The sequence below is a fragment of the Triturus cristatus genome, chromosome 4_1 (assembly GCF_964204655.1).
Source record: "Triturus cristatus chromosome 4_1, aTriCri1.1, whole genome shotgun sequence".
NCBI lineage: Eukaryota > Metazoa > Chordata > Amphibia > Caudata > Salamandridae > Triturus > Triturus cristatus.
In genome coordinates, this window is record NC_140585.1 from 738546839 (window position 1) to 738574389 (window position 27551).

General features: G+C 40.8%; 1 protein-coding gene across 1 annotated transcript in view; it reads right to left on the reverse strand.

The window, feature by feature from the left end:
• The window catches only part of LOC146855442 (uncharacterized), a 181448-nt gene that overhangs the window by 48035 nt on the left and 105862 nt on the right, over positions 1-27551 (reverse strand). The window contains exon 4 of the mRNA XM_085650608.1: positions 20048-20266. Coding sequence (XP_085506734.1) covers positions 20048-20266 — 219 coding nt within the window. The remainder of the gene's footprint in view (positions 1-20047; positions 20267-27551) is intronic.

The window sequence follows — 27551 nt, forward strand, 5'->3', positions numbered from 1 at the left end:
ATATGTCCCTATTGACTGGACTGTGCACAGATCACCACTCCCCAGCAATAAGGCACATGGTGCACAAGCATACCCTCACACATGTCATGCATGTATATACATATCACATGATTCCTGTGATTTTGCATGCCCTTGTAGCGACATATTCAGGGGTATGTCCACCATCATAGATGAGACTGATGCGGCAGCAGCGGTTGCATCATAATACGGCATGGGGAACTTTACCGGCCTCAGCGGTCGGAATAAGATCGCGGTCATGGTGGTTAGATGGTTGGTCTGACCGGCACTGTAATCAGGCCCAAAGTGTTGCATCTGCAACTTCAGCAGTATTATAATCCAAAGCATCTCAATGCATGTTACTGGATGTGTTCTTTCTCAAAAACAAGGTGGGCATTTTTGTATTTGGGCATGAATTGTTTGGGGCGGCTAACTTTAAACAAACTAATTATTTTTGCTAGATGGGCTTTTTGTATTTCTTGATTAGCAATTCCAAATGCAATTTACAATCGACACAAATTAGGCTGTGGTCATCACTGTCCATTCATAGGTCACACAAAAAACATATATAGCACACCGCATCCTGTATTAAGATGATGACCCCCTCGACAACGGGTCAAGGAGTGCATCCCCCTCTTACCAACCCTTCACCTCCCAACATATCTCCACAGATATAATTCATGAGGAGCCTGTAATAGGTCTACTCTGTCTACCAATTTTACTCCTTATGCAGGCAAGTTACAACTTCAACAGAATGGGAAAACCTTATTGCCCCTTTATTCGGGGGGTCATCCTGTGAATTGGAGTCAGGGACCTGTGTCATAGACAGTAACATTACACTACAAGCCAACAATACCTCCTGAGCCTTCTTATCTTAGATGGGCTCTTTGTTATACCTTCTAGTTTTTAAACAAATGTTTTCCTAATGTCCCAAATAACTGCTTTAGATGTACCATAATGATGCAGGGAGATTGGGGACATATTTTTTCACTTGATCCCGCCCTGCATTCGTTTTGGCAACATATAGTAATTTTTCTATCTCAAAGAATATCTAAAAGGTTGGAGCCAGGTTTATTAGTAGCACTCTTTGGGGTATTGATGGATAATGAAGCTTTCACGTAATATGGATAGAAGTTTATTTTTATTAAAGCTTCGATTGGAAGATCGCTTGTTCTACGGTGTTGGAAATCTTCTAGTGAGTGAGGTATTACATCTAGGCAATACATTTGAGCAGTTGTGGGGGTATAGCTAGAGTTAATTGCATACAAGAGCAGCGGTAAATATGCTTTTGTTGGCATTCCGATTTCTTTGCATGTAGTTTCTTCGTTTACTGCTTTTGTAGTGATATTTGCATTTTATAAGCATTTTTGTACATTGCATATTGCACTATGCCCCTACTTTAGTGACTACATTTTGATTATGTGGTTAAACTCTCCCTGCTTATTTGGGCAGGCTGAAATTGCGCCCTTAAAATATCTGGCTTTATTGTACTTGTTTACTTCACATTTTTCATAGCTATATTAGACTGCATCATTTTATTATGCACTAACCACTTTATTGTTAAGCCTTTTCTTTGTATATGGATAATGTTCTCTATTTCCTGTGGGTCAAGATTTTCTAAAACATGACAGTATATTAGCTATTATGACTGTTGTCTTTCGATACCTAGTAAACCTGTCATCTTGGGAAAATATATTGTATGTCTTGTACAATTCCCTGTGAAAAAAATGATATTATATTGCTAATTTACCACCTATAAAAAATTTTTTTTTTTTTAAAAAGACCCTTTTCACCATTAGCAACAGAAACTGCAATCCATCCTTCACTCCCACCTGCTATCAAATGGCAGTGCTCAGGAAGACTAATCAGCAGATCTCTCAGCAAAACAATCCAATCCAATTTCCAAAGAAGCCCTGTTGCCTCTTTCCACAAATAAGTATCTAGGTCTCCTCCCTCCAGCTCATGAATTTCAGCAATGCAATTCCACTGCCTGGGAAAAACAATCTCACTTCCATCTTGTGCACAGGAACAAGCCAGAGACTTCTAAAATGGAATAGTCAGGCCTCCTTTTTTCTGGCCAATATATACACACCATGCAAGTACCGCACAGGACATGTACACACACATATATAACATACACTTGGAATGTTAGTGCTAGGATCTGCATTAGTGAATAGAAGCGGAACTTAAGATGAGAAGGTCAGTGGACATTCACTCCATTGACACAGGTAAAAAGGTCCGGTCACAACTATGGATTTACAAAACATAGTACTCTTCAACAACCGCTCAACATGCTAAAACCATGAAAGAGTCAGTAGCCTACTACAAATGAGGGTGCCCTTGGTGCACCACTTCAAGTCACTTGGCAGGTACAGGACCTTTCCCATGCTAAGAGATAGACCTAGGCATCCACGCACACACCAGATTAGCATAATATGTGAAGCTGGAGATAAAATCTATAACTGCAATACCAGTTACTTGCAGTTGGGCATTCAAGGCAGGGGAGCACAACTGTAAACCATGCAGGGAATATTCCCGTCCAACAAAACTTTTCCAGTGGATAGCCTTTGCATTTGATGAGGTTAATTGTGGGCAAGAAAAGAACTTTCATATATGCCCTCCGCTCTTTGAACAAATTCCTCCAGTGTCCATTGCAGGCCTTCCAACCATGCAGGGCCAATATTAAGATATGTATAGTTATGTTTTTGAGATCATATTTCCAAATCTTTGTCCAATATATCAAATGCTAGTCAGTTGTTGCCTCTCATACCCGCACTCTAGTTCCATATAGACTATATAATTTTGTTGACTAGTGGTACACCCCAATCTGAGGATAAATACTTGAATAACATGCATAGTGTTTCCAATCTTAATTTAGATGTTTTTCTATCACTATCGGTTATTAGACATAGAAACTTTGAGATGAGCATTTTACATGTTTACTTCTATTGAACCAAGAAGACTTGCACTCATTGATTTCCAGTACCTCTACAGGGCACCTAATAAAAAGAAGCTTCATAAACTGATGAATCGGCAAATTCCAGCTGCAAATTATATTGTTCTATTGGTTTAAAAAATGTGTAATCAACGCCTCAAATTTCAGTTACCTTTCTTGTTTTCTTATTTAAGAATATTTAGCTCAAAACGCTTCCATGCCTATGCCATATGTTGGTAGATATAACCCTGGATATTTGGTCCCGAGCATCACTGGGCACACACCACTTTAGATAACTCCTTACTTCTGATGGTTTTCATTGAAAAAATGACTCACTGTTCTTTTTCATGGTCACAATTGATTAATGTATATCAGCTTGCATGGAAATGCATCTGGTACATGTTGTTAATGAATTCAAATTAGGAACGTTTCTCAAACCTGTAAAGGACAAAGAACCTGCTCAAATAATTTCCATACGTGGAGCTTGACATATCTTGCTTCTCTCAGCTTTTTCCATCAATTTCCTAAAATGATCAGGCATTAATTTCAATCACTGCCCATAATCTCAAAATAACTACCGATAAATGTAATCAGGAACACCGTATCTAAAATACTTGATTTGAGATCATTATTCATATGGAATATAGTTGTCTCTACATGTCGATTCCAGTTAAGTTGGAAGAAAGCGTTTGCCCCAAGGAATACGTTATTTTGACTTCCTTCAATGGCTCAACCAAAGAATAAATATTATTTAATATTTTTGTTGGTTCCTAATATCTGAAATTTACACATGGAAGCCTTGACCAATGGATAGCGAAACAAAAATTGTTAAAAAGCTCCATCATCGATTAAATGCGCTGGTATTTCCTAAAGCCCTTTGGTTAACCTTTAATTATCTAGCCCTGCAATGTTTTTACTATGCTGTCAATATAATGCTAATAAAAAGAAAGCAAGCACATTATCTTCTTTGACAAATTCCTGGCTATATAACATCGTTTTCTGCATCCAATCATTGTTCCATTTCCCTGATTTCCAACTGAGTAAATCAAAATCAAAATGCTATACTCAGGAGCATACATCCTAAATAGAGTTTTTGACCCTTTGCAATGCTTTAATCAGGTGACGTCATTAGCAGATTGAAGCAATGTTCTGCTGCTAATGTTGTAAATTGCATTCCTATATCTAGTCCATAAATCTGTTGTGGACCAACGTTCAAATAAGTTTTGAGAATCACAGGTGCATCATGTCAATCTCCCTTCTTGAAAGTTGGTACTATGACTGAAGTGTCCATTATGTTGGGATACATAGGTGTGTTTCTTCAATTTTTTTGTCAGAGTTGGCACACTTAGGGCCTCATTACGATGTCGGTTGGAAACCATTCCAACCGACTCCTTGTCGGAATGGTTTCCTACCAACCCGGGCTCGGGGAATCCGACCGACCGATTAGGATGGTCGTTCAGTCGGACTCCCATTGACTTCAATAGGACCCTGTGTCCGACCGACAGCACAGACTTCAATTGCAAAAAGGGGAGGTTCTGGAAAACTTTGCGCCCTGTGGCGGGCAGCGCATGGTGCCTGCCACACTGTGCATGGTTGAAGAGAGGGGTCCCATGGGTATCCCCAAGATCCCAACAGGTGCCCTGTGAGTGAAGGTGGGCCTGCTACAGGCCCCCAAAGTCAGTTTCCGACAGCCAATCCATGGCGGACAGACCGAGACGGAAGGGCTGTTGGAATCCAACATCGTAATCAGTCAGTCAGAAACGCAGCCTGTAGAGCTGTACGATTCGGCTTGGACCGACTCTGACTCAGAATGACGGTCAGAACCAATTTGAAATGGCCAATGGACTACTTTGCATCATAATCGGTCGGTCAGAAATGTTTCCGATTTAGCCAGAAACATGGCTTCTGACACAGGTTCGGTCAGACCGAATGCGATTTGGAGCCTTTCTGACCGACATCGTAATGAGGCCCTTCATTTTGGACAATGTTTTCAAATATCCAATGCAAACTGTCCTTGTTTCTGTGCCTTTCTTGGCTTTTCTTTATTGCAGTGCTGTTCTTAATTCCTCTGTTCAACAGTAGTAATAATAATAGCAGTAGCAATAGTAGTTCAAGCAATAGAATTAATAATAGTATCTGTATTAGTAGTAGCAGCAATGGTAGTAGTGTTAGCAGTCATGGCAACAGCGGCTCTAGCAGTAGTAATAATAGTAGTAGTGACTGATAGATGTAGCAGTAGTGTAAATACTAACTGAAGTATTTTGATTCGCAGTAATACTAGTAGTAGTATCAGTACTAGTAGAATCATTAATATTAGTAATAACAGTAGTAGAAGCATTTATCGAAGAAACAGATGCTACAGGTGTAGAATTAGTAGTAGTAATAAAAATGCCAATTGAAGCAGTAATGGCAGTAAGAGCAGCACTACCTGGAGTAAGTCCAGCACCATACTTGGCCACTCACAGGAGGGTCTACAACACACTCCTATAGAAAACAGGCACAGACATAAAAATTAAGCTCCATTAGAAATAATATTAACAAAATTACATTCATTTCGATTTATAAATATATTTAGTTTAATGAAAAAATATTCTTAATAATTTAGAAAAAATAGTAATATTTTAACTATATAACATGTATTTATAATTCTTTAACTTTAATTTTTAAATTCATTTTAAATAATTAAAATGTACGTATTATTAATTCAATTCATAGGGGTCGATTCCGATCCTGGATTTTTTTTTCCCGTACGACTCGTATCCGTATTTTTTCACGGCTGAATCGTACAAGTCCCGTACAAACGGCGAAGTACGATTCGTACGTGGAAAATACATGCGAATCGCTTTGGGAAAAGTCTACGAGACGTCCCCGGACAGGTTTACTTACAACTCGTAAAACTGAAGTCCGAGCACGCAAGTACGATCCGTACCGCCCGTCCGAAAACACAAGCGCATGGAAAAGGCCCCGTACGGAGAAAACTTTGTACGACCCCTACCCCGAGTACACTTGTGCCCGGGGTACGAGTCGTACGGCCACCCCAGCCTCCCACCCCTCCCGCGTACGTCCGCACCGTACCCCCCACCCCCCCGTATGTATGGACCGTACCCGTATGTATGGACCGTACCCCCCACCCCCCGTATGTACGGACCATACCCCAGGCGTACCCCCACCAGCGTATGTCCGCACCATACCCCAGGCGTACCCCCCACCTGCATATGTCCGCACCGTACCCCAGGCGTACCCAATCCTCGCGTATGTAGGAACCATACATACGCGAGGATTGGGGTACGCCTGGGGTATGGTGCGGACATACGCGGGTGGGTGGTATGCCTGGGGTCCGGTGCGGACATACGTGGGTGGGGAGTACGCCTGGGGTATGGTGCGGACATACGCGGGTGGGGGGTATGCCTGGGGTACGGTGCGGACATACGGGGGTGGGGGGTACGGTCCGTGCATACAGGGGGTGGGGGGTACGGTCCATACATATGCAATGTTGGGGTACACACCATACATGATGACACGTACGATGTGGGTGATGGCATGTACGTCGCATAGCGGGCCCCCTTTTCCTCGTGCATCGCAGCGTACTTAGCTTTTCCGGCACTTTTTGGCTCCCGTAAAAATATAGCCGTGCGGAGTGCTGTAGGTACGAATCGTACTTGCTGGTCCGTAAAACGCTGCCTGACTCCGTGCGGACGTCGCGTACGCGCTGTCCAGGATCGGAATTGTATGTATTTTTTAGCCGTACGGTGTTTTTTACGATTCGTACGGAAATTGTATTTCTGTACGAATCGTACTTGCTGGTTTGTACGGTGGAATTCCCGGGTACGAGTCGTACGGAGAAAACGCTCCGTACGACCATTTGTACCCGGGTTTTACAGGATCGGAATACCATAATATTTATTATTTTTATACATAGTAAATTAATTTACAAATGCTACTGTAAGTGAAATATTTTTTTCAGAATAATACGTAAATAAATATATTTTCATTAATTAAATGCATTGCATTAATTAGTCTTTTAATCTACAATTATGTTAAAAATATGTTTCAAAAAAATTATTTGGTTCTACATTTAAATAAATATATAAAACTAATTTGCATTAATATTTACAGAAAATTAATTTCAATATTTTTCTTAAGTTTATCAAACTTTTAAACTTTTTCCTATACTGGTGATGGAGCTCTCCCTATTGCAAAGCATATGGAAAAGCAAAAAAAACAACTTTATTAAGTAGTAACCTTACACTCGTAATTTTTGGCTCCACCGCTGTTTCAGGCGGTGGAGAAATATGCAATTTGAGTAAGTGTACACCCGGGTTTTGTGAACAGACCAAAGCAGAAAAGTTACTCAAAAGTATATGACTACATTTATTAGTAATAAATCTAACCTTTGTGAATAGCCCCCATAGTGTGAAAGTTGGGAAGTAAGCATTCCTACATCCAAGTCAGCCATCTTACATACTACTACATGCCTTGAACTTGGTTAGTTCTTTAAACTTTTAATTTTTTATTACAATACCTATTTGAACACCTCTCATCATTTAGAATGGAATACACCAATTTCATGTACTTAATGAGTAAAAGATGGTGCAATAAGTACTGTAGGTATCCTTCGAGCAACATAAGATTAATGAGAGGTAAGCTATGATCCTGTCTTGATCATTAATTCCATTAACACAAGGCTGATTTTGCTAATGATAGTGTCAAAAGTATTTGATGTTGCCAAAAGTGAATAATTATGATTGTAGATAATAAGGTAGGTTAATGAGTAGAGGCCTTTCCTTGCAATATGTTTCTGATGTATGTCAGAATTGTTGTGACTTTCTTACGAAGAGACCACTAGGACTATTATCAATGATAAATGTACATGTGGAGATCTCCGTACATAGAGATTTACAATATGATAACAAATTTACTGAAAATATAACAGATAAAGGGGCCGATTACGATCCTGGAAAAACCCGGTACAAACCGTGGGTCGGAGCTTTTTCTCCGTCCGACTCGTACCGGGTTGTAAAACTTTACAAACATGCAATTACGATTCGTACGGAAACACCATTCCCGTACGATTCGGAAAAAAGACCAACCGACAGAAAAATACATACAAATGTGATCCGGGACACGGCGGACGTGACGTCCGGACGGAGTTAGGCATGTTTTTACGTACCAGCAATTACGATTCGCACAAACTGCAGTCCGGATGGGAAAATTTTTACGGCACCTAAAAAGTGCCGGAAAAGCTAAGTACGCAGCGATGCGAGCTGATTAGGGGGCCCGGTACGCGCCGTACCACCCCCCAGCCCCCCGTATGTACGGAGTGTACCCCCGTACCCCCCAGCCCCCATATGTACAGAGCGTACCCCCATACCCCCCACCCCCGTATGTACGGAGCATACCCCCCAGCCCCCCATATGTACGGAGCGTACCCCCCAGCCCCCCGTATGTACGGAGTGTACCCCGTACCCCCCAGCCCCCCGTATGTACGGAGCGTACCCCCATACCCCCCACCCCCGTATGTACGGAGCATACCCCCCAGCCCCCCGTATGTACGGAGCGTACCCCCCAGCCCCCCGTATGTACGGAGCATACCCCCGTACCCCCCAGCCCCCCGTATGTACGGAGCGTACCCCCACCCGCATATGTACGGTGCAGACCCCCAGCGCGTAGCGCTGGGGGTCCTCACCGTACATACGGGGGTGGGGGGTACGCTCCGTACATACGGGGGGCTGGGGGGTATGCTCCGTACATACGGGGGGCTGGGGGGTACGGGGGTATGCTCCGTACATACGGGGGGCTGGGGGTACGGGGGTATGCTCCGTACATACGGGGGGCTGGGGGGTACACTCCGTACATACGGGGGCGGGGGGGGGGTTACGGCGCGTACCAGGCACTTGTTTGGACATCTCCATGGTTGCTATGGGAGTTCGCTCCGGACGGTCTTTTTTCCATACAGTTGTACAATCGGACGGATGGGACGGATCGTAATTGCGCATTGGGACTTCAGTTTTCCCATTTGTACGTAAAAATGTCCGGGGACGTGTCGGAGACTTTTCCCGACCCGAGGACGTGTGGGGGAATTTTCCCAATGTGATTTGTATGGACTTTTTCCCATACGAATCGTACTTGGCAGTTTGTACGGCGCTTTTACCATTTGTACGGAAAAAAGTCCAGATTCAATTCGGTTGGGGAAATTTTTTCCAGGATCCTAATCGGCACCAAAGTGTTTGTTCACAAATTTGCTGACAAATTCAACGTGAACTTATAGTTAGCTTTGGTTATGCACCTAAACACTGGTTCAAAAAACATTAGAAACTCATCGAAATCAGAACGTTATGGTGAGGACCAAGACTTATAACTCCTACAACAGCCATGCATACCTTAATTCTCACATCAAATGAGATGCTTGTAACCTAATGATAATTATACTAACAAATAATAACATTTAAACACACAATATAAATAAATAACAATACCAAAACAATAATTCATAGTTATCTCATTCACAGTGATGAGGTAATGTGTATGTATATGTTTGTATGTGCTATTTCATGGTAACATGATAAATAAGTTCATCTGTACAGTTGCCTATGACATTTGCAATTGTATATGTCACATCAAAGTAAGTTCATGAATCTTGCACTTGGTGAGTGAGTTATGGTTTGCAAGGCTGTTGTGTTAGGTATGAATTGAGATTCAAGTCATAACTAGCAGATTTCAGCATTTTTCCGTTTTTATTCTGAACTATAACTTCAATTCAATTGTGTATTTTCCAGTGAATTTGTAAGTTTTTATTAAACATGTGTAAGTGTGTTATAATTTAAGCTAAATGCAACTTCACTTTAACTATTGTTTGACTTTGGATCACCCTGGTCTCTTTATGCCCTTTTTCTCAGTACAGTGCTAGGTGCACCAAGTTGAGCAATGGCAGTTGCAATAGAACCTTTTCTGTGATGGCCAGCCAATAAGATTCACAGCCATGTTTGCGATTCTGCAATGGCCAATGGGAGGAAAGGCATTGTAGTGCAATGGTGTGTTCTTTTATTTGTATTCCTGAACTGTCTATGGATTTGCAAATGAACAAAAGAGTCACAAATTAACAGTGCAGATATCTCTATAAAGTAACCTCTTCAAGTTGCAAAAAGTGTTTGCGGCCTGTTTAATAATTCATCTTACCCTAATTATTTTTTTAATAGGAAGCTAATTAAGCTGTTGAAATTTTCCAGAAATTAGGTCAAAGTGTCTGAGATTAGAAGTAGAGCAATCAGCGGCATTTTGAGAACACTGAAAACTATTTTAAAAATTGTTGTATGTCCCTATAAGAACACAATAAAGAAACAAACGTGCATGGATGAAGGTGCTTGTAACCATGATCCTGTGAAAGAGAGACAAAAAAGGAAAGATTCTCTGAAGAATGTTTCATTGAAAGAAGCAAGATTTAGAAACCACTGTAATCTGCGTATTGAGGGGAAAATCAGAGTAAATAAGCACTCCTAGATTTATTTACAATCGTAGACAGTTATGGTGGATGGATCTCTGAGAAAATTTCGAAGGTCAGAAAATTGACCTACAAAAATATCGCAACACAAATATCGATGTCAAGAATATCGACATCCTATCTACAACATGGTAAGTGCAAAAATATCGAAAAAAATATATAGATGTCAAAAATATCGTTTTTAAAAATATTGTTTTTTTTGTTACAAAAAATATGTTAAATAAACATAATAATACTTATAAATAAAATAAACATAATTAAATATATTTAATAATGTTAAAAATTAATAATTAATCAATATAATTTAATAAAAAATGAATTAAACATATACATATAATATATAATATATATACTTACTTAATAATGTTTTTATAATTATTGTAATAAATTATAAATTATTTAAAAATTGCAAACACATTACACACATAAAACAATAACATAAATAACAATTAAATAATTATGTATAACAAATTTACAAAATTACATTTAATTTAAAGATTGTTAAAATTCATTATATACTACATTAGCTAAAATATTAAAAATAAATATTAAATAGCAGAGACAATAAAACTACTACTCCAGCTCCCAAAAAAACAACATAAAGGAACATTTTGGATAGCGCAGGGCTAAAAATTACTATATCCACTCCAGATAGTGTAACAGTAGGGAAAGTGTTGGATAATGTAGAGGTATAAATTACTATTCCGACTCCAGGGAGTGCAACAGTAAGGAAAGTGTTGGATAGCGAAGGGGTAAAAATAACTATTCCAAATCCAGAGAGTGCAACAGTAGGAAAAGTGTTGGATAGCATAGGGATAAAAATTACTATTCCAACTCCAGAGAATGCAACAGTAGGGAAAGTGTTGGATAGCGTAGGGTTAAAAATTACTATTCCAACTCCAGAGAGTGCAACAGTAGGAAAAGTGTTGGATAGCGTAGGGGTACAAATTACTATTCCAACTCCAGAGAGTGCAACAGTAGGGAAAGTGTTGGATAGCGTAGGGGTACAAATTAAGATTCCCACTCCAGACAGTGCAACAGTAGAGAAAGTGTTGGATAGCGTAGGGGTAAAAATGACTATTCCAACTCCAGAGAGTGCAACAGTAGGGAAAGTGTTGGATAGCGTAGGGTTAAAAATTACTATTCCAACTCCAGAGAGTGCAACAGTAGGAAAAGTGTTGGATAGCATAGGGGTAAAAATTACTATTCCAAATCCAGAGAGTGCAACAGTAGGGAAAGTGTTGGATAGCGTAGGGGTAAAAATGAGTACTCCAACTCCAGAGAGTGCAACAGTAGGGAAAGTGTTGGATAGCGTAGGGGTAAAAATTAAGATTCCCACTCCAGACAGTGCAACAGTAGGGAAAGTGCTGGATAGCGTAGGGGTAAAAATTACTATTCCAAATCCAGAGAGTGCAACAGTAGGGAAATTGTTGGATAGCGTAGGGGTAAAAATGACTATTCCAACTCCAGAGAGTGCAACAGTAGGGAAAGTGTTGGATAGCGTAGGGTTAAAAATTACTATTCCAACTCCAGAGAGTGCAACAGTAGGAAAAGTGTTGGATAGCATAGGGGTAAAAATTACTATTCCAAATCCAGAGAGTGCAACAGTAGGGAAAGTGTTGGATAGCGTAGGGGTAAAAATTAGTACTCCAACTCCAGAGAGTGCAACAGTAGGGAAAGTGTTGGATAGCGTAGGGGTAAAAATTAAGATTCCCACTCCAGACAGTGCAACAGTAGGGAAAGTGCTGGATAGCGTAGGGGTAAAAATTACTATTCCAAATCCAGAGAGTGCAACAGTAGGGAAATTGTTGGATAGCGTAGGGGTAACAATTACTATTCCAACTCCAGAGAGTGCAACAGTAGGGAAAGTGTTGGATAGCGTAGGGGTAAAAATCACTATTCCAACTCCAGAGAGTGCAACAGTAGGGAAAGTGTTGGATAGCGTAGGGGTAAAAATTAATATTCCAAATCCAGAGAGTGCAACAGTAGGGAAAGTGTTGGATAGCGTAGGTGTAAAAATTACTATTCCAACTCCACAGAGTGCAACAGTAGGGAAAGTGTTGGATAGCGTAGGGTTAAACATTACTATTCCAACTCCAGAGAGTGCAACAGTAGGAAAAGTGTTGGATAGCGTAGGGGTAGAAATTACTATTCCAACTCCATAGAGTGCAACAGTAGGGAAAGTGTTGGATAGCGTAGGGGTAAAAATTAGTACTCCAACTCCAGAGAGTGCAACAGTAGGGAAAGTGTTGGATAGCGTAAGGGTAAAAATTACTATTCCATCTCCAGAGAGTGCAACAGTAGGGAAAGTGTTGGATAGCGTAGGGGTAACAATTACTATTCCAACTCCAGAGAGTGCAACAGTATGGAAAGTGTTGGATAGCGCAGGGGTAAAAATCACTATTCCAACTCCAGAGAGTGCAACAGTAGGGAAAGTGTTGGATAACATAGGTGTAAAAATTACTATTCCAACTCCAGAGAGTGCTACAGTAGGGAAAGTGTTGGATAGCGTAGGGTTAAAAATTAATACTCCAACTCCAGAGAGTGCAACAGTGGGGAAAGTGTTGGATAGCGTAGGGGTAAAAATTGAGATTCCCACTCCAGACAGTGCAACAGTAGGGAAAGTGTTGGATAGCGTAGGGATAAAAATTACTATTCCAACTCCAGAGACTGCAACAGTAGGGAAAGTGTTGGATAGCGTAGGACTAACAATTACTATTCCAACTCCAGAGAGTGCAACAGTAGGGAAAGTGTTGGATAGCGTAAGGGTAACAATTAGTATTCCAACTCCAGAGAGTGCAACTGTAGGGAAAGTGTTGGATAGCGTAGGGGTACAAATTAGTACTCCAACTCCAGAGAGTGCAACAGTAGGGAAAGTGTTGGATTGCGTAGGGGTAAAAATTACTATTCTAACTCCAGAGAGTGCAACAGTAGAGAAAGTGTTGGATAGCTTAGAAGTTAGAAATAACATACTTTTAAATAAAATAATTATTTAAAATAATTAATAATTTAATTATTAAATAACTCAAAATTACTTACAAATACCAATACATATTTATTAAAAACATAACTACCAATAAATAATTAATTAGCAATAAATTATTAATAAATACCAATAAATAAGAATTAAGGAATATTAATTACCAATTTAAAAATATTGAACAATTACATTTTGTATACCAAAAATTAATTATCAAACATTAATTACCAATTAAAAAATCTTAAACAATTACATATTTTTTTTACACAAAATAATAATTATTATACATTAATTACCAATTAATAATTTCTTATTAATATATTAATTAGAAATATCACTAAATAATATTTAAACATATTTAATTACCAATTGATTATTAATCAACAATAAATTATTTTTCATAACCAAAAAAGTATCATTTTAAATATTTACCAATTAATAATTAATCTACAATTAATTAATTATCAATACCCAACTACAAATTTAATAATTACTTAATTAGATTTCAATTACTTCCAACACTATTCCCCTATAAACGCACAAAACACTCAAATAATAAAATAATACAGTTAACATAATTATCAATTAATCAATTATTCTAAACTAATTACCAATTAATAAAAACTTAATTACCAATTAATACTTAATTAACAATAATATAATTAACAATTAATCAATTATTCAAAACGAATTACCAATTAATAAAAATTAATTACCAATTAATACTTAATTGAAAATAATATAATTATCAATACCAATAAATAAATATAAATATTACTTAATTACAATTAAATTACTTCCCACCCTATTCCCCTATAAACCCACAACCCGCTACGGTACTAAAACACAAAATTATCTTTAAAAAAAACATTATTAACATATATAAATTGTAGACATATATTTTAATAACAGTAGAACACTTAACAAAAAATAATTAACACATACATATTAAATACATAATAAAATACATAACAATATTATAAATATCGATATTAGTGACATGGATATTAGTATTATCGATATATTTCATATCGATATTACTAACTTCGATATTACTATCATCGATATAACAAAAATCGATATTACTTACCTTAGGGTCGATATTCTGTCCATCGATATTCTTGACATCGATATTCTGTCCCTACGATATTCTAGACTCGATATTATGGTAGGTCGAAATTAAATTATCGATATTTAGACTGCTCACCATAGTGGATACCCATTAAAAATATGCCATAGCCTACCATCTCAATATTTGGGAGCATTACAATTGAGAAGGGCATCCATCTCAGAGAGGTTTCCTTTAAAAGAAAAAGCTGCCATTCACACAGCCAAAGTGGAGGCCCAGGGCAGTTCTCAAGTTGATGGGAAGTTTTGCCATGTATTGTCATCACCAGCATACCTAAACATGTAATGTCCATTTAATGCAGCAGATATGCTATGGGGTTCATATGAATATTACAATAAAAAAAGAGTGAAAATCCCTGTGGAATACATCATGGTGTTAGTCTAGAATAAGAAATAATGGCGACTTACTGAATGACTATTATGATAAGAAAGAATGGATTCCATCCATTGGAGTACTGCTCCTTCAAACAATGCCTCAACAGGATGACCAAGTACAATCTTATGATGGGAGGTGTTAAAACCACTGATTGGCCTAGTAACATCGGGGCTCTGTCACCACCACATCCATATCCATTCTTAGATTGTCAAGTACTGAGGCTATCAGTTACTTAGTATTAAATCCAGGTCTAAAGCTGGTTTGTCAAAGGATGGAACTTTCCTCAACAAACAATTAAACATGGCAAGTAACTATTCTTTCAACAGATTTGCAATGAGAGGAAGTAGCAAGTTTGCCAGAAAATGGAGCCAGCTATGTTTTTTTTTGGAGAGACTTGATAATTACTTTTTTTACAATCCAACAGTAAGGGGCCGGTTCCGATCCGGGTCAGAAAGTGTTTTCCGACCGAGCCGGAGTCCTGCAGTCCGACCGAGCGTGTACGATGCGGCCGTATGCTGTCGGACTCGGTTCGGTCAGAGTCCCATAGAAGTCAATGGGAGCCGGTCGTATGACGCGTACATGGGCTCCCATTGACTGAATGGGTACGTCGCGGACAAGTGCGCCCCCTACAGTGAGTACGCATCGGTGCCATCCGCACCGTACATGCCTGTGTTGGGGAGACCCATGGGTCTCCCCCTGTGTCCGAGTCGTAGGGCTGCGGGTGACAGGGGGTCCGATGCGATGCAACCACCCGTCGCGTGCATCGTACTGGCTCGGTCGTGAATCGCATCCATTGCACGCCATGGTTAGCTTCCGACCGAGACGTACGGAGCGGTTTGGACCCGGAAACGAGTCGGTCGGTGAATTTCATGTAGCTCGCATCGTACTTGCTCGCTCGTACAGCTGTACGAGTCGGGCGGAAAACACTCATACGGTGCGTAGTTTTTCCAGCCAGATTGCGTTGGGTGCCCTTCCGACCCGGATCGGAATCGGCCCCTAAGTAGCTTGATGTAAGAAAGGCATTGAAATTGTTTTTCAAAACAGGACTGATGGGAAAATGATCTTTTCACACTTTACTAGGACAGATATCTATAGGAGATCCAGAATGTTTACACATAGGTTCCGATTACGATCCGGTAAAAACCGGGTACGAACCGTCGGTCGGAGCGTATTCTCCGTCCGACTCGTACCCGGTTGTAAAACATTACAAACATGGAATTACGATTAGGCATGGAAACACCATTTCCGTACGAATCGTAAAAAACACCGACCGACGAAAATATGCATACGAATGTGATCCGGGAATGCTGCGACGTGACGTCGGGACGCTTCTAGGCAGCGTTTCACGACCCAGGAATTACGATTCGAACCGACAGCAGTCCGGACGGCAATATTTTCACGGCACCCAAAAAGTGCCGCAAATGCAAAGTACGGCGCGAAACGACCAGAGTAGGGGGCCCGGTAAGCGCCGTACCCCCCCTCCAGCCCCCGCATGTACGCACCGTACCCCCCCCAGCCCCCGCATGTACACGCCGTACCCCCCCCAGCCCCCGCATGTACGCACCGTACCCCCCCAGCCCCCGCATGTACGCACCGTACCCCCCCTAGCCCCCGCATGTACGCGCCATACCCCCCCAGCCCCCGCATGTACGCGCCATACCCCCCCCCCAGCCCCCGCATGTACGCGCCGTACCCCCCCCAGCCCCCACATGTACGTGTCGAACCCCCGTGTATGTACACCCGAGTACGTGTCGAACCCCCCGTGTATGTACACCCGAGTACGTGTCGAACCCCCCCGTGTATGTACACCCGAGTACATTCGAGTCGTACCCCCCCCGGGGGGTTCGACACGTACATGCGGGGGCTGGGGGGGTACGGCGCGTACATGCGGGGGCTGGGTGGGGTACGGCGCGTACATGCGGGGGCTGGGGGGGTACGGCGCGTACATGCGGGGGCTGGGGGGGTACGGCGCGTACATGCAGGGGCTGGGGGGGGAGTACGGCACGTACCGGGCACCTGTTTGGACGTCTCCATGGTTGTTATATGAGTTCGGTGCGGACGGTCTTCTAACCATACGGTTGTACATTCGGGCGCCCGGGACGGATCGTGATTCCCCGGTCGGACTTCGCTTTTCACGTTTGTACGGTAAATCGTACGAGGACGTGTCGGACACTTTTTCCGACCCGAGGACGTGTGGGGAATTATTCCCAATGCGATTCGTATGGTCTTTTTCCCATGCGAATCGTGATTGCCAGTTCGTACGGCACTTATACGATTCGTACGGTAAAAAGACCGGATACGAGTCGCACGGGGAATTTTTTTACCGGATCGTGATCGGCACCCTAGTCAACAGATCTTCAATTTCCTTGAATGAAAGATTGTAAATTCTGTTAGTGAACATCTGGTCCACAAAGGACTAGTTGTTTATTATCGTTTTGTGGTTGCAGACCCTGCAATTCACAAAATCTCCTTTAGCTGCTCTTATACCATGGTTGTATTTGTGTAATTGATAACAGTAGGATACTTTGTCTATTTCATTTGAGTAAAGGCTTCATTTTTTCAGTTTTCTGAGATATAATCTTAGCTCCTTAAAGCTGAGGAAAACTATTTACATGAAGAGAACCTTTTAGAATAGATGGATTACAGGAATCACATTATTTAAGGCCTCTTCCATCAGACCATTGTAATACTATAGGAGTGCAGTGGAATCAGATAGGATTATGCCAGTCCTGATGTGGTAGAACCCTTGACTAGTAGCAGCTGGAAGCAAAGAATCAGAGAGTTTATTCAAGGGTTTGAATTGTGTGCATATCGGAATATCCCATAAGAGAGAAATTAGATCAGAAGTGCCATTTAATGACATGTGTAACTGTTCTTGCTCATAGCTGCTGTGAGTGACCAGCATGTGTAAAATTCATATGAGGATGGTCTCCAGGCAAACTCCTATTCTTTTTAGTTTCTTTGCATTGTGCAAAAGAATGAACATTTGCCCCTGTCAGCCATTGCTATGTGGGAGTATCATTTTATTTTTAAACAGAAAAAGGCACAGCTTATAAAGTAAGAAAGTAGCTATGAACAGCCACATAAAAACGCACATGGAAAAACATATTCTACACCCTGTGATGGGGTGTCACAGAAAAGCCTCTGGAGTGCTCATTGTTGAAACAGACAGTCTGGTGTACCACAATTGGAACCCCTCAACAAAGATGCCCACTAAGTGAGGATAAATGTGATGACGCTGCCAGTAAATTAGATAAATAGGTTGTCCCTCATTAAATAAAGTACTCTAATACACATAGCAGTGCATGCAAGAGTTGCGCCTCTAGCTGGGATGACCAGTGCAAATATGGCGATTGTGGCAGTGTTGGCTTTCGTCAGCCCTCCATTTTCCTCATCCACTGGAGCACCCATGCTGTCACAGACACACTCAATGACACTAGGCCATGATGCACCAGGAAATACCTATTTACCAAAGAATGACGGAGAAGAAATTAGTTACTGCAGGAATAAAGATGCAGTGACGTAGAAGCAAGCAGAAGGCTAGGGGCTAACAGCTGCGCAGTAGATGGGAGAATTTTTCCCACAGTTAACATGGAGTGGGAGCTGAAAGAAGCAAGTGTTGCCTGCAGAGAGCATTGTCTTTGCTAAGTTGCACTGCATGAAAATTATTCATAACCCAAGAGGGCCAGCAATGCTATAAGGCCCCCTGCCTAAAGTTACATTTCCTTGCCATTTGAACTTCGAACCAGCTGCTCAGGGATGATGTGAGCCAGTAGGAAGGATGTAAGGAAAGAACCTTACTGCAGGTTGGGTCGTGATCATAGAAGTGAGCTGACAACAGATCAAAATGTCTTGTGATCAAGGGGTGAATACCTTTAAAGTTTACAGTTTAAGTGTCATTGCATAATGAAGGTCAGGAGCACTGGAGTGGTTTGTACTGGAGCTGAGGTTGTATCCTGGGCCCCTAATCCTTTTCTTTGTTTGTAACAAAGCTCGGAGGCGGACTTCTGGTTGAGTGAAGGAGGCATTGGTCTTCCTGTGTGTAAGAGTCAGTGGCTGCCAAGTCAGGAGATTGGGCAGAGGAGAAGAGAGGGGTACCAAGATCATGTCTGATACTACATCCCGTTGCAGAACTTACACTGCTACTACAGTGAATTGATGTGGTACTTTCCACCTGGTTCTGCTTTCAGCATTATGGAGGATGGTTATAAGGAGTGAAGTGGATGCAAGGCGTGAGATGCATGCTAGTGAGGGCTACTGGTAGCAGACTACATATTGTGGCCTTGTGTTCTGAAATTGCAAGTCACACAGAGGTAAGGTATTAACTTATGAGTGAGGGGGCACTGCTTCTACCTATGATGCTGTCACCTGGGACATTAACCAATCCTTCTGTTGGTGAGGAACAGTGAGTGGGGGTTGTGGCTCCGTTGCCCAGTCCTGAGAGCATGCCCTTCCCATTTCCTTAGTATTCACATGCATGCATTGCCCGGGTCTGGTGGCTCTCCACTGGGTGAATAAAACTTCTCTGCTACATCCACCCACACGCACCCATCGCTCTACATACAACCTCCATTCAAGTTATTAACCTTCCACCCTATATCTTCTCTCTACCTTTCTATCTCCATTCACCTGTCTGTTCCATTCTTTCTCCAGTTCTTATGCTCTCGCCGTTCACCAGTCCCCATCCATTTTCTATTCACCCATAATTTACCCTATTCAATAGTCATTTAAAATTCACCAGTTCCCCTCCATTCCCCATTACCATTTATTTTGCACTTTCATGAAACAAACAAAACCCAAGTCTATTTTCTTTGCCAATGCTTATTTATAGTGTGATTATTGGGGGTCAGGATATTTCTTTATGCAATCGAAAACTTTTAAAGCTTTCAAAGATTTTAAATCAAAGTTTTAAAAAAACATAAAATTAAGAATTGAATGGAAGAGTTCATAAGCTAGTTTTACAAGGGAAGGTAAACATTATTTTTGTAAATTTAAAAGGGGCACTGTTAAAAAGCCACGATGCAACCAATGACCGCTGTGGAGTAAAGGAAGCACCTACATACACATAGCATAAACCCCCTTACTTAGAAACCAGATGTATGCAATGCAAACTGCTTTAGGGACACCTCTTACCTTGATAGTTTAGGTTCTCGAACTCACTGGCACGTTCTGTCAGATTTCCTGCAGAGTCATTGAAGGAAAAGGGCCATTCCCTCAGGTCTGCCAGGTCAGTTTCGTGTTCACTTGGCCTTCCCCAATCCAGGTGATCCAGGAGCGACAGTCGAACTCCAGCGAGTGAGCCCTCCTCACTGTCACACCCCAGGCGCAGAGATGCTGCCTTTTGGGAAATTTCTATTGGAAAGAAAATACGGATTTGATCAAAATATTTTTCCTTAATATGTCTTTCTTTACAAACATCAAAAAACGTGTGGGCCAAGGTGGATATTTAGAACACTACATTACATTTTTTCAGACAATAAATAGGACACAATATCCTGGGCTATCTTGAAACGGCATAAAGTGAGCCATCTTTTATGTTGTTCAGAACATATATCAAGGGCTATGCGCCAGGCGCAAGCCGCAGAGCAGACTATGGGGTAACTTTACAAGCCCCTTGCACCACTGTTAAAAGTGACGCAAAAGTGCCGCAAGGGGCTTGTAAATCTACCCCTATGGGTCTTATATACAAGTCCCTTGCGCCGCCAGTACGTCACTATTTCACATTTTAAAAGTGACGCAACCGCGGCGCAAGGAGCTTGTAAATAAGCACCTATAATCACTATGTTCATATGCTTTTGTGTGGAACTTTTGTTTTTCCTTAACTACCACTGGCTGCACGCATTTAGGATACTTCTACCCAAGCTGCTCACACTGTTTAAGCTCCATTCACCGTCAAGATCTCTTCCCATCGAAAAGGCAGAAAGCTTCTACGCTTCTATGCTGGAATGCTTGCTTTTTATTACTTCGCTGTGTAAAGCAGATGCTTTAGCCTGAGAACGTTTATGGCATCTCCTATTCATGCCTCAGTACCTTTTTTTGCACTTTGGAGGCATTATCAGATTGATTTGTTCAACTTAATCTATTTGGTCATTATGATCAAATTATAAATGCTGTAATAAACATGCACATTAAAAATAGACTTAATATACAAGAGCTATGCTATATTTTACTACTAAACAGACAGCCACAAGTGCAGTTACCTTGCAGACAACACTGTCATGATTTGAATGGTGCAGCAGGTGCAATAGCACTAGACCCAACAGTTGTCAGAACTCCTCTAAACACATTATATTTCTATATTTGACTACTAGACAGGCAGTCACAATTGCAGGTACCTTGCAGTTAAAAGGGACTTGATTTGAATGGTGAGGCAGGTGCAGCAGCACTGGGGCCAAAAGCTTTAGGGACCCCACTAAACCTAGATTATTGCTAACATTTTAAACTAATTTACCTTGCAGACTATATGGTCATGGTTTAACTAGTGCAGTAGTGGTACCAGGACCAAAAACTCCAGGCACCCCACTAAACTCTTGTTATTGCTACATTTTACAACTAAATAAGCAGCCACGAGTGCAGTTATCTTTCAGGCACTAGGGTCATGATTAAAATGGTGCAGCAGGTGCAGTAGCACTGGGTCAAAAAGTTGTCAGAACTCCACTAAACACCTATGATTGCTATATTTTGCTACTAAACAGACAGTCTCAAATGCAGTTACCTTGCAGTTGAAACACGCTTAATTTAAGTAGTGCAGCTGCACCGGGACCAAAAGTTGTCATAACTACACTAAACACCAAATAGTGCTATATTTTACTACTAAACAGGCAGTCACAAGTGCAGTTATCTAGCAGACAACAAGGTCGTAATTTCAATGGTGCTGCAGGTGCAGTGGCAACAGGCATAAAAGTTGTCAGCACTCCTATAAACACCTAATATTGCTATATTTTCAAACTAAACAGGCAATCATAAATGCAGTTATCTAGTAAGCACAAGGGTCATGATTTCAATAGTGCAGCAGGTGCAGTGGCACCGAGAACAAAATCTCCAGGCACCCTACAAAACATCCAATGTTGCTATATTTTAATTCCTAAACAGGCAACCACAAGTGCAGTTACCTAGCAGACAACAGGGTCACGATTTGAATGATGCAGCAGGAGCAGTAGAACTGGGCCTAAAAGTTGTCAGGACTTCTGTAAACTCATAAAATTGCTATATTTGACTACTAAACAGGCAGCCACGATTGCAGTTACCTTGCAGTTAAAAGGGACTTAATTTGAATGGTGCAGCAGGTGCAGTGGTGTTGTGTTCCCTAACCTAGGCCTAATTAGCAAAACTAACTTTTACCTACATTAGTCCTACCTTGCTCTGCTTAACGGTTCTAGGAATGACTTTTACCCAGTTTTTTGCTGAATAAATGTCGATTGTTGTTTCCTTGCCTCTACCCTCATTTAATGCATAAGTATTCTTAACATCATATCTTAATCCCCTGCACATGAAGGACATAACAGGATTAACAGACTCTGTACAATAGTCATCATCATCTTCATCCTTGGGTGGCAGGGCTAATTTGCATAGTTACAATTATTGGTTTAGGCTCATTTACATAATCGTACTCACAACATATCCATTGTGATAGAAACCCCGAAGCTACCTTTTTGGTATAAAAGAACTGCACCTTCGCTAGGTAACTAGAGGAGACGATTCTACGCTGACACTGGCACAGAGGTCCCTGCACGCTGGTTCTTCATTCTCTCCCATCAGGTAATGGGATTGGCTCTTTCCTAGGGGATTCTCGGCTATACACCCGCCTACATGCTAGGTACACTTAAGTAGGGTCCACATCATAGGAGTACATTACGACTACTGTTTTTATGATATGCCTCCATATATTTGTTGCTTAGCACCATGGTAGAAACGTATCTACTGTTTACTCTGTTGGTGCTTTTAATCTTTTACGTTTGCTTCTGTCTATTGATTGTCGCAGAAAACATGTTTTATACTGGAATAAACCAATATACAACAATGGGGAAACCCAGTCGGGTGCAGAACCTGGGGATTTAGCAGTATAAGTAAAACAGTGGTTCTGCCACTCTAAAAAATCCAATGAACTTTAGTAAATTATGTCTCTTTAAGTAAATGAGAGCAATCAACAAATGAGAAAAGAAGGGGGAGAACCTTTTGTCCAAACTACAAAACGCAATACTCATAACTTATGTCCAACAATATTTTATCTGTTTTAAGAAGAATAGTGTATATTTATCACGTTACATGTATTTTCATACACACAGAATCTCTCTTTTGACTTACATTAAAGACTACAAAGTGCACATACAATGAAATATTTACATGTCACAAAAACGTTCCACAGAATACATAAATATACATTACATAGAAAAGTTATATTTGAACACAGTGCGAAAAGAAAGGAAAAAAGAATATCAGCCCAGTGGGAGATTACTCTAGTAATTAATTTGATATCCTGGGTGATCAGCTACACTTGTCATTAAAGCGTTGATGTTTCGACCCCTGAATGAACGCGATAATTAAACCGTTGTGATGGGGTCTTCCTCGGGACTAGCTGCAAAAATCTGTGTGTTGCCTTTATGGGATTTCTGAAGGGCACTGCAATCCTACTCATGTGCCATGTATATTCTTCCCGGGTAATTCAGGTAAACATTCTCCGTCTTCGGCAGTCCTTTAGTGTGAGGCTCACACTAAAGGACTGCCGAAGACGAGGGTTGCGCGCCGCTCGGCTAAAGGAAGGAATTAATCTTTTGTTATGTTCTAAAGGAGATTGTGGATCCTTTGAAGTGAAGTAAAAAGGCCTGGGGAGGTGAAGTCAATCCCCCGTGAACCTTCTTCTCATACCCACTCTGAGCCCCGTGCGCTGGACGCCGGGGGAATGTTTATCTGAATTACCCGGGAAGAATATACATGGCACATGAGTAGGATTGCAGTGCCCTTCAGAAACATATCCTGTGGGGGTGTCTGGAATCAGTCTAGACATCAATCCCTTAGTTTATGTTGTCCAACAAACGCGCAGCTCCTATGTATTTTTAGGAAGTGCATGACAGTGGCACTGGGGCCAAAAGCTCTAGGGACCCCAATAAACCCAGATTATTGCTCAATTTTACTACTAAACAAGACAGTCACAAATGCAGGTATCCAGCAGGCAACTGGGTCATTATTTACATGTTGCAGCAAGTGCAGTAGTTTACTGTTTTCAGCCCATATAAATATTGTTACAAATTTTCATTGTTAATAATATCCTGGCATAACATACATCACAAATTGAATTTTCTCTTGGAGCAGGCCTTGTCCATAGAGTAAGGCACCAAAATGGGAGATTTAAGCTTGAAGCTCATGAAAATGTACAGGGAAGGGACTGGAAGTAAGAATGTGAAAATGGTTTTAAGACGTGACTACACTGGTGCCGAGTGAACTATCCTCTCTCCCTCGAGCAGAGAAGGACCTTCTGCTGAATGAATGACTTCACTGTATGATTGTTTCGCACTACACATGAACCGCACAGTACTGAGGACATGCACAGCAGACCAAATTCGATTCCACCAGGTCTTGTCTTATACGCACGCCCAGGAACAGATAAGTAGATCAATAAATATTAAGAACTATTGTTTTCTACCCCTGCGCAAGATGCATCTAAGACAGACAAAGTGTTTGAAATTTGGGAGATTTCACTCACATATGATGCTTCATTTGTAGTTCTTAATAATTCTATGTGCATTTAAACATCATCTGCACAAGGTGCTCAGAATGCTTTATACAAATTGCATTCTCGTTTTATGACTTAGCAGTGGCACTAGTAGATCTTTGCAAAAAGTAAGGCATCTAATGATAATATTGGGTATGTCTAAAAACAATTTATGGCCCTCATTGCGAGATGCTTCTTAATTCTGATGGTTTCTACCAGCAGTTACCAGCCTCACTGGAATTATACGTGTTTTAGTTTCACACAGAAATTTCTGCTGCTGTATCATTTAATTGTAATTGCATATACATAGCACTTACTACCCCTGACAAGCCGTCGAAGTGCTTTTCACCGAGTAGCACGCTACTCCAGATCCCTTTAGAATTAGCGGTGAATTAGTATAGGGAAGTATGAATTCATTTAAGTTGTGGTCATGTGAATCTGTTAGTTGGATTGAAAAAGATAATGGAGGGATAGAAGAGGGAACAGCCTAGAAATGTTTATTAGGAGATCATAGTAATAGTATGAGATTTGGGATTCGCAAAGAAGAGATGGAGGAAGGAAGGGTAGAGACTATAAATGGTTTAGGGAGGTCCTAGTAGTAAAATGAGGTCTCAGATATGTCCAAGGAGGGATACACGAGGGAAGAATTTAGAAAGGGTTGTTTGGGAGATCTTATTAGTAAAACGAGGTTTGGGGTGATGCAAGGAAGGATAGAGGAAGGACGAGTCTATAAAGGGTTATTTTGGAGATCATAGTAGTAGAATGGGTTATTTTGGAGTTTTCGGATGAGTCAGAGAGTGGAGGTAGAGGATATACTGAGTGAGGTATTGAGTGAAACATAGGGTTGTGCATTGGAGGGACGTAAATGTGTTTATTTGGTTTTTTAACAGTAGAAGTAAAGTAATAAATATTTAGATGCATGGAATAAGAACATGGAATAAGGAAGGTAATATATCAAGATTTAAGTTGTATTTAATAAACTCACATTTTCAGGCGTTGCTGTACTTTAAGCTAAAGTGTTTGTGTGTGTTTTTTTCTTTTTCTTTTCCATAATTTAATAACAATTGTAGATAAATATGATAGAATGTACATATTGGGATAGATAAACGGAGCACCATAAGTATCTAGTCAAATAATTTATATGAAAACTATGCTGTGACCTATATACATGCTAAGCTTAGACTAACATAACCATAAGCAATATGTATATTTATTAAGTCGACCTAAAGAGTATCTATATGTTTATAAACATAATTATTATACATATTTAAACAAATAAATACACATATCTAGATACATACACCTAATCAAATTAAATGCCTATGTACACAGCAATATGCTGTACATTTGTGTTTGGCTATGCTGGTTATGTAGGGAAGAGCCAACTCTTGAGTAGTCTTCTGAAGATAAGATGGTTATCCGTGAATCTTATGTTTGGGGGGAAATGAAATCCATAGCTTGGCTGCTTAAACGGGGAAGGATATGCCACCTATGTTTTTGTTTGTATGGTGGGATTTTGAGGCGAGGTGCCAATCTGGAGTGGAGGTTCCTTAGTTGAATGAATTTGGTGAATTTACTCTTGGTGAAAAGCCGCCCTATTCCATGTATTGCATTGTGGGTGATACAAAACAGCTTGAAATTGGATCATCTGGCAGCTGGTAGCCAATGTAGGGCTCTCAAAGCCAGGGAGAAGTGGGATTGTGACCTTACATGCAGGAGTAGTCTGGCAGTAGAGTTCTGAATCCGTTGTAGTCTTTTCATAGTTCATAAAGATTTTCTGTAGTAGAGGCCATTGGCATAATCAAGTTTAGACAGCACAAGAAAGATAGCAGTCTGCACCTTATGTGGAAATTCCAGGTGGGGAAAGATGCATCACAAAGATTTCATAGTAATGAAACTTGATCTTGCTAATTCATTCACTTGGGCATTCATTGATAGCTTGAAGTCCATGATAATTCCAAGGCTTCTTACTTCCTTAGATACTTTAGGAAGTGTTTCCAGATCATCGGGCCAGCTGGCAAGTGGGTCATAATTTTTTCAAATGCCACATGTGAGTATTTCCGTTTTGGAAACATTCAATTTGAGATTGCTTCATGTCATCCACTGATCAACCGCTCTGATGCAACAGAAAATTTTAGAGTTTCCAATGTCTTTGGGGGTTTCCCTTTTAAGGAGTATTTGTGTGTCATCTGCATAGTTATAGCATGTGAGGTGAAATTAATTGATCATTGCTGGTAAATACTTCAAGTAGATATTGAAAAGCTGGGTGAGGTGATAGAGCCTTGAGGGACACCTGCTTTTGTGAAGTACGGTTTGGATGAAAAAGGGAAAGAATGGATGACATTTGTTCTGTTTTGAAGGTAGAATGTGATGCAGTCGAGAGCAGCCCCTTGTATGCTGGCTTCGTAGAGTCTTTGTATCAGAGTGTCATGGTCATATGTGTCAAAGGCAGCTGGGAAGTCCTAAAGAAGTAGTGCAGCAACCTCGTTTCGGTCTACGGTGTTCTTGAGGTCATCACAGATGGTGATGAAGGCAGATTCTGTGCTTCTTCCTCGACGTAATCCTGTTTGGAAGTCAGACAGTATGGAACTATTTTCAATGAATTGTGATATCTGGGCAAATGCTACTCTTTCTATCAGTTTACCCAGAAAAGCTCCATTTGTAATTGATCTGTAGTTGTCGGGGTCAAGTGGGTCCAGGTTGGTTTTCTTTGATAATAGGTGTATGTATGCCTTTTTTAGGTCTTCTGGAAAGTTTCCCATTGTTAAGGAATTGTTGATCATTTATCTTACTGGTGTGCCATAAGAGGTAGTTAGACAAATGTTCTTGAAGGCTTGTGGTAGGCAAGGGTCAGATGGACTGCCAGCAGGCCTGCTCGCTTTTATCAGATCCATATATTCACTTTGTGATATTTGTTTGAAGAAATGC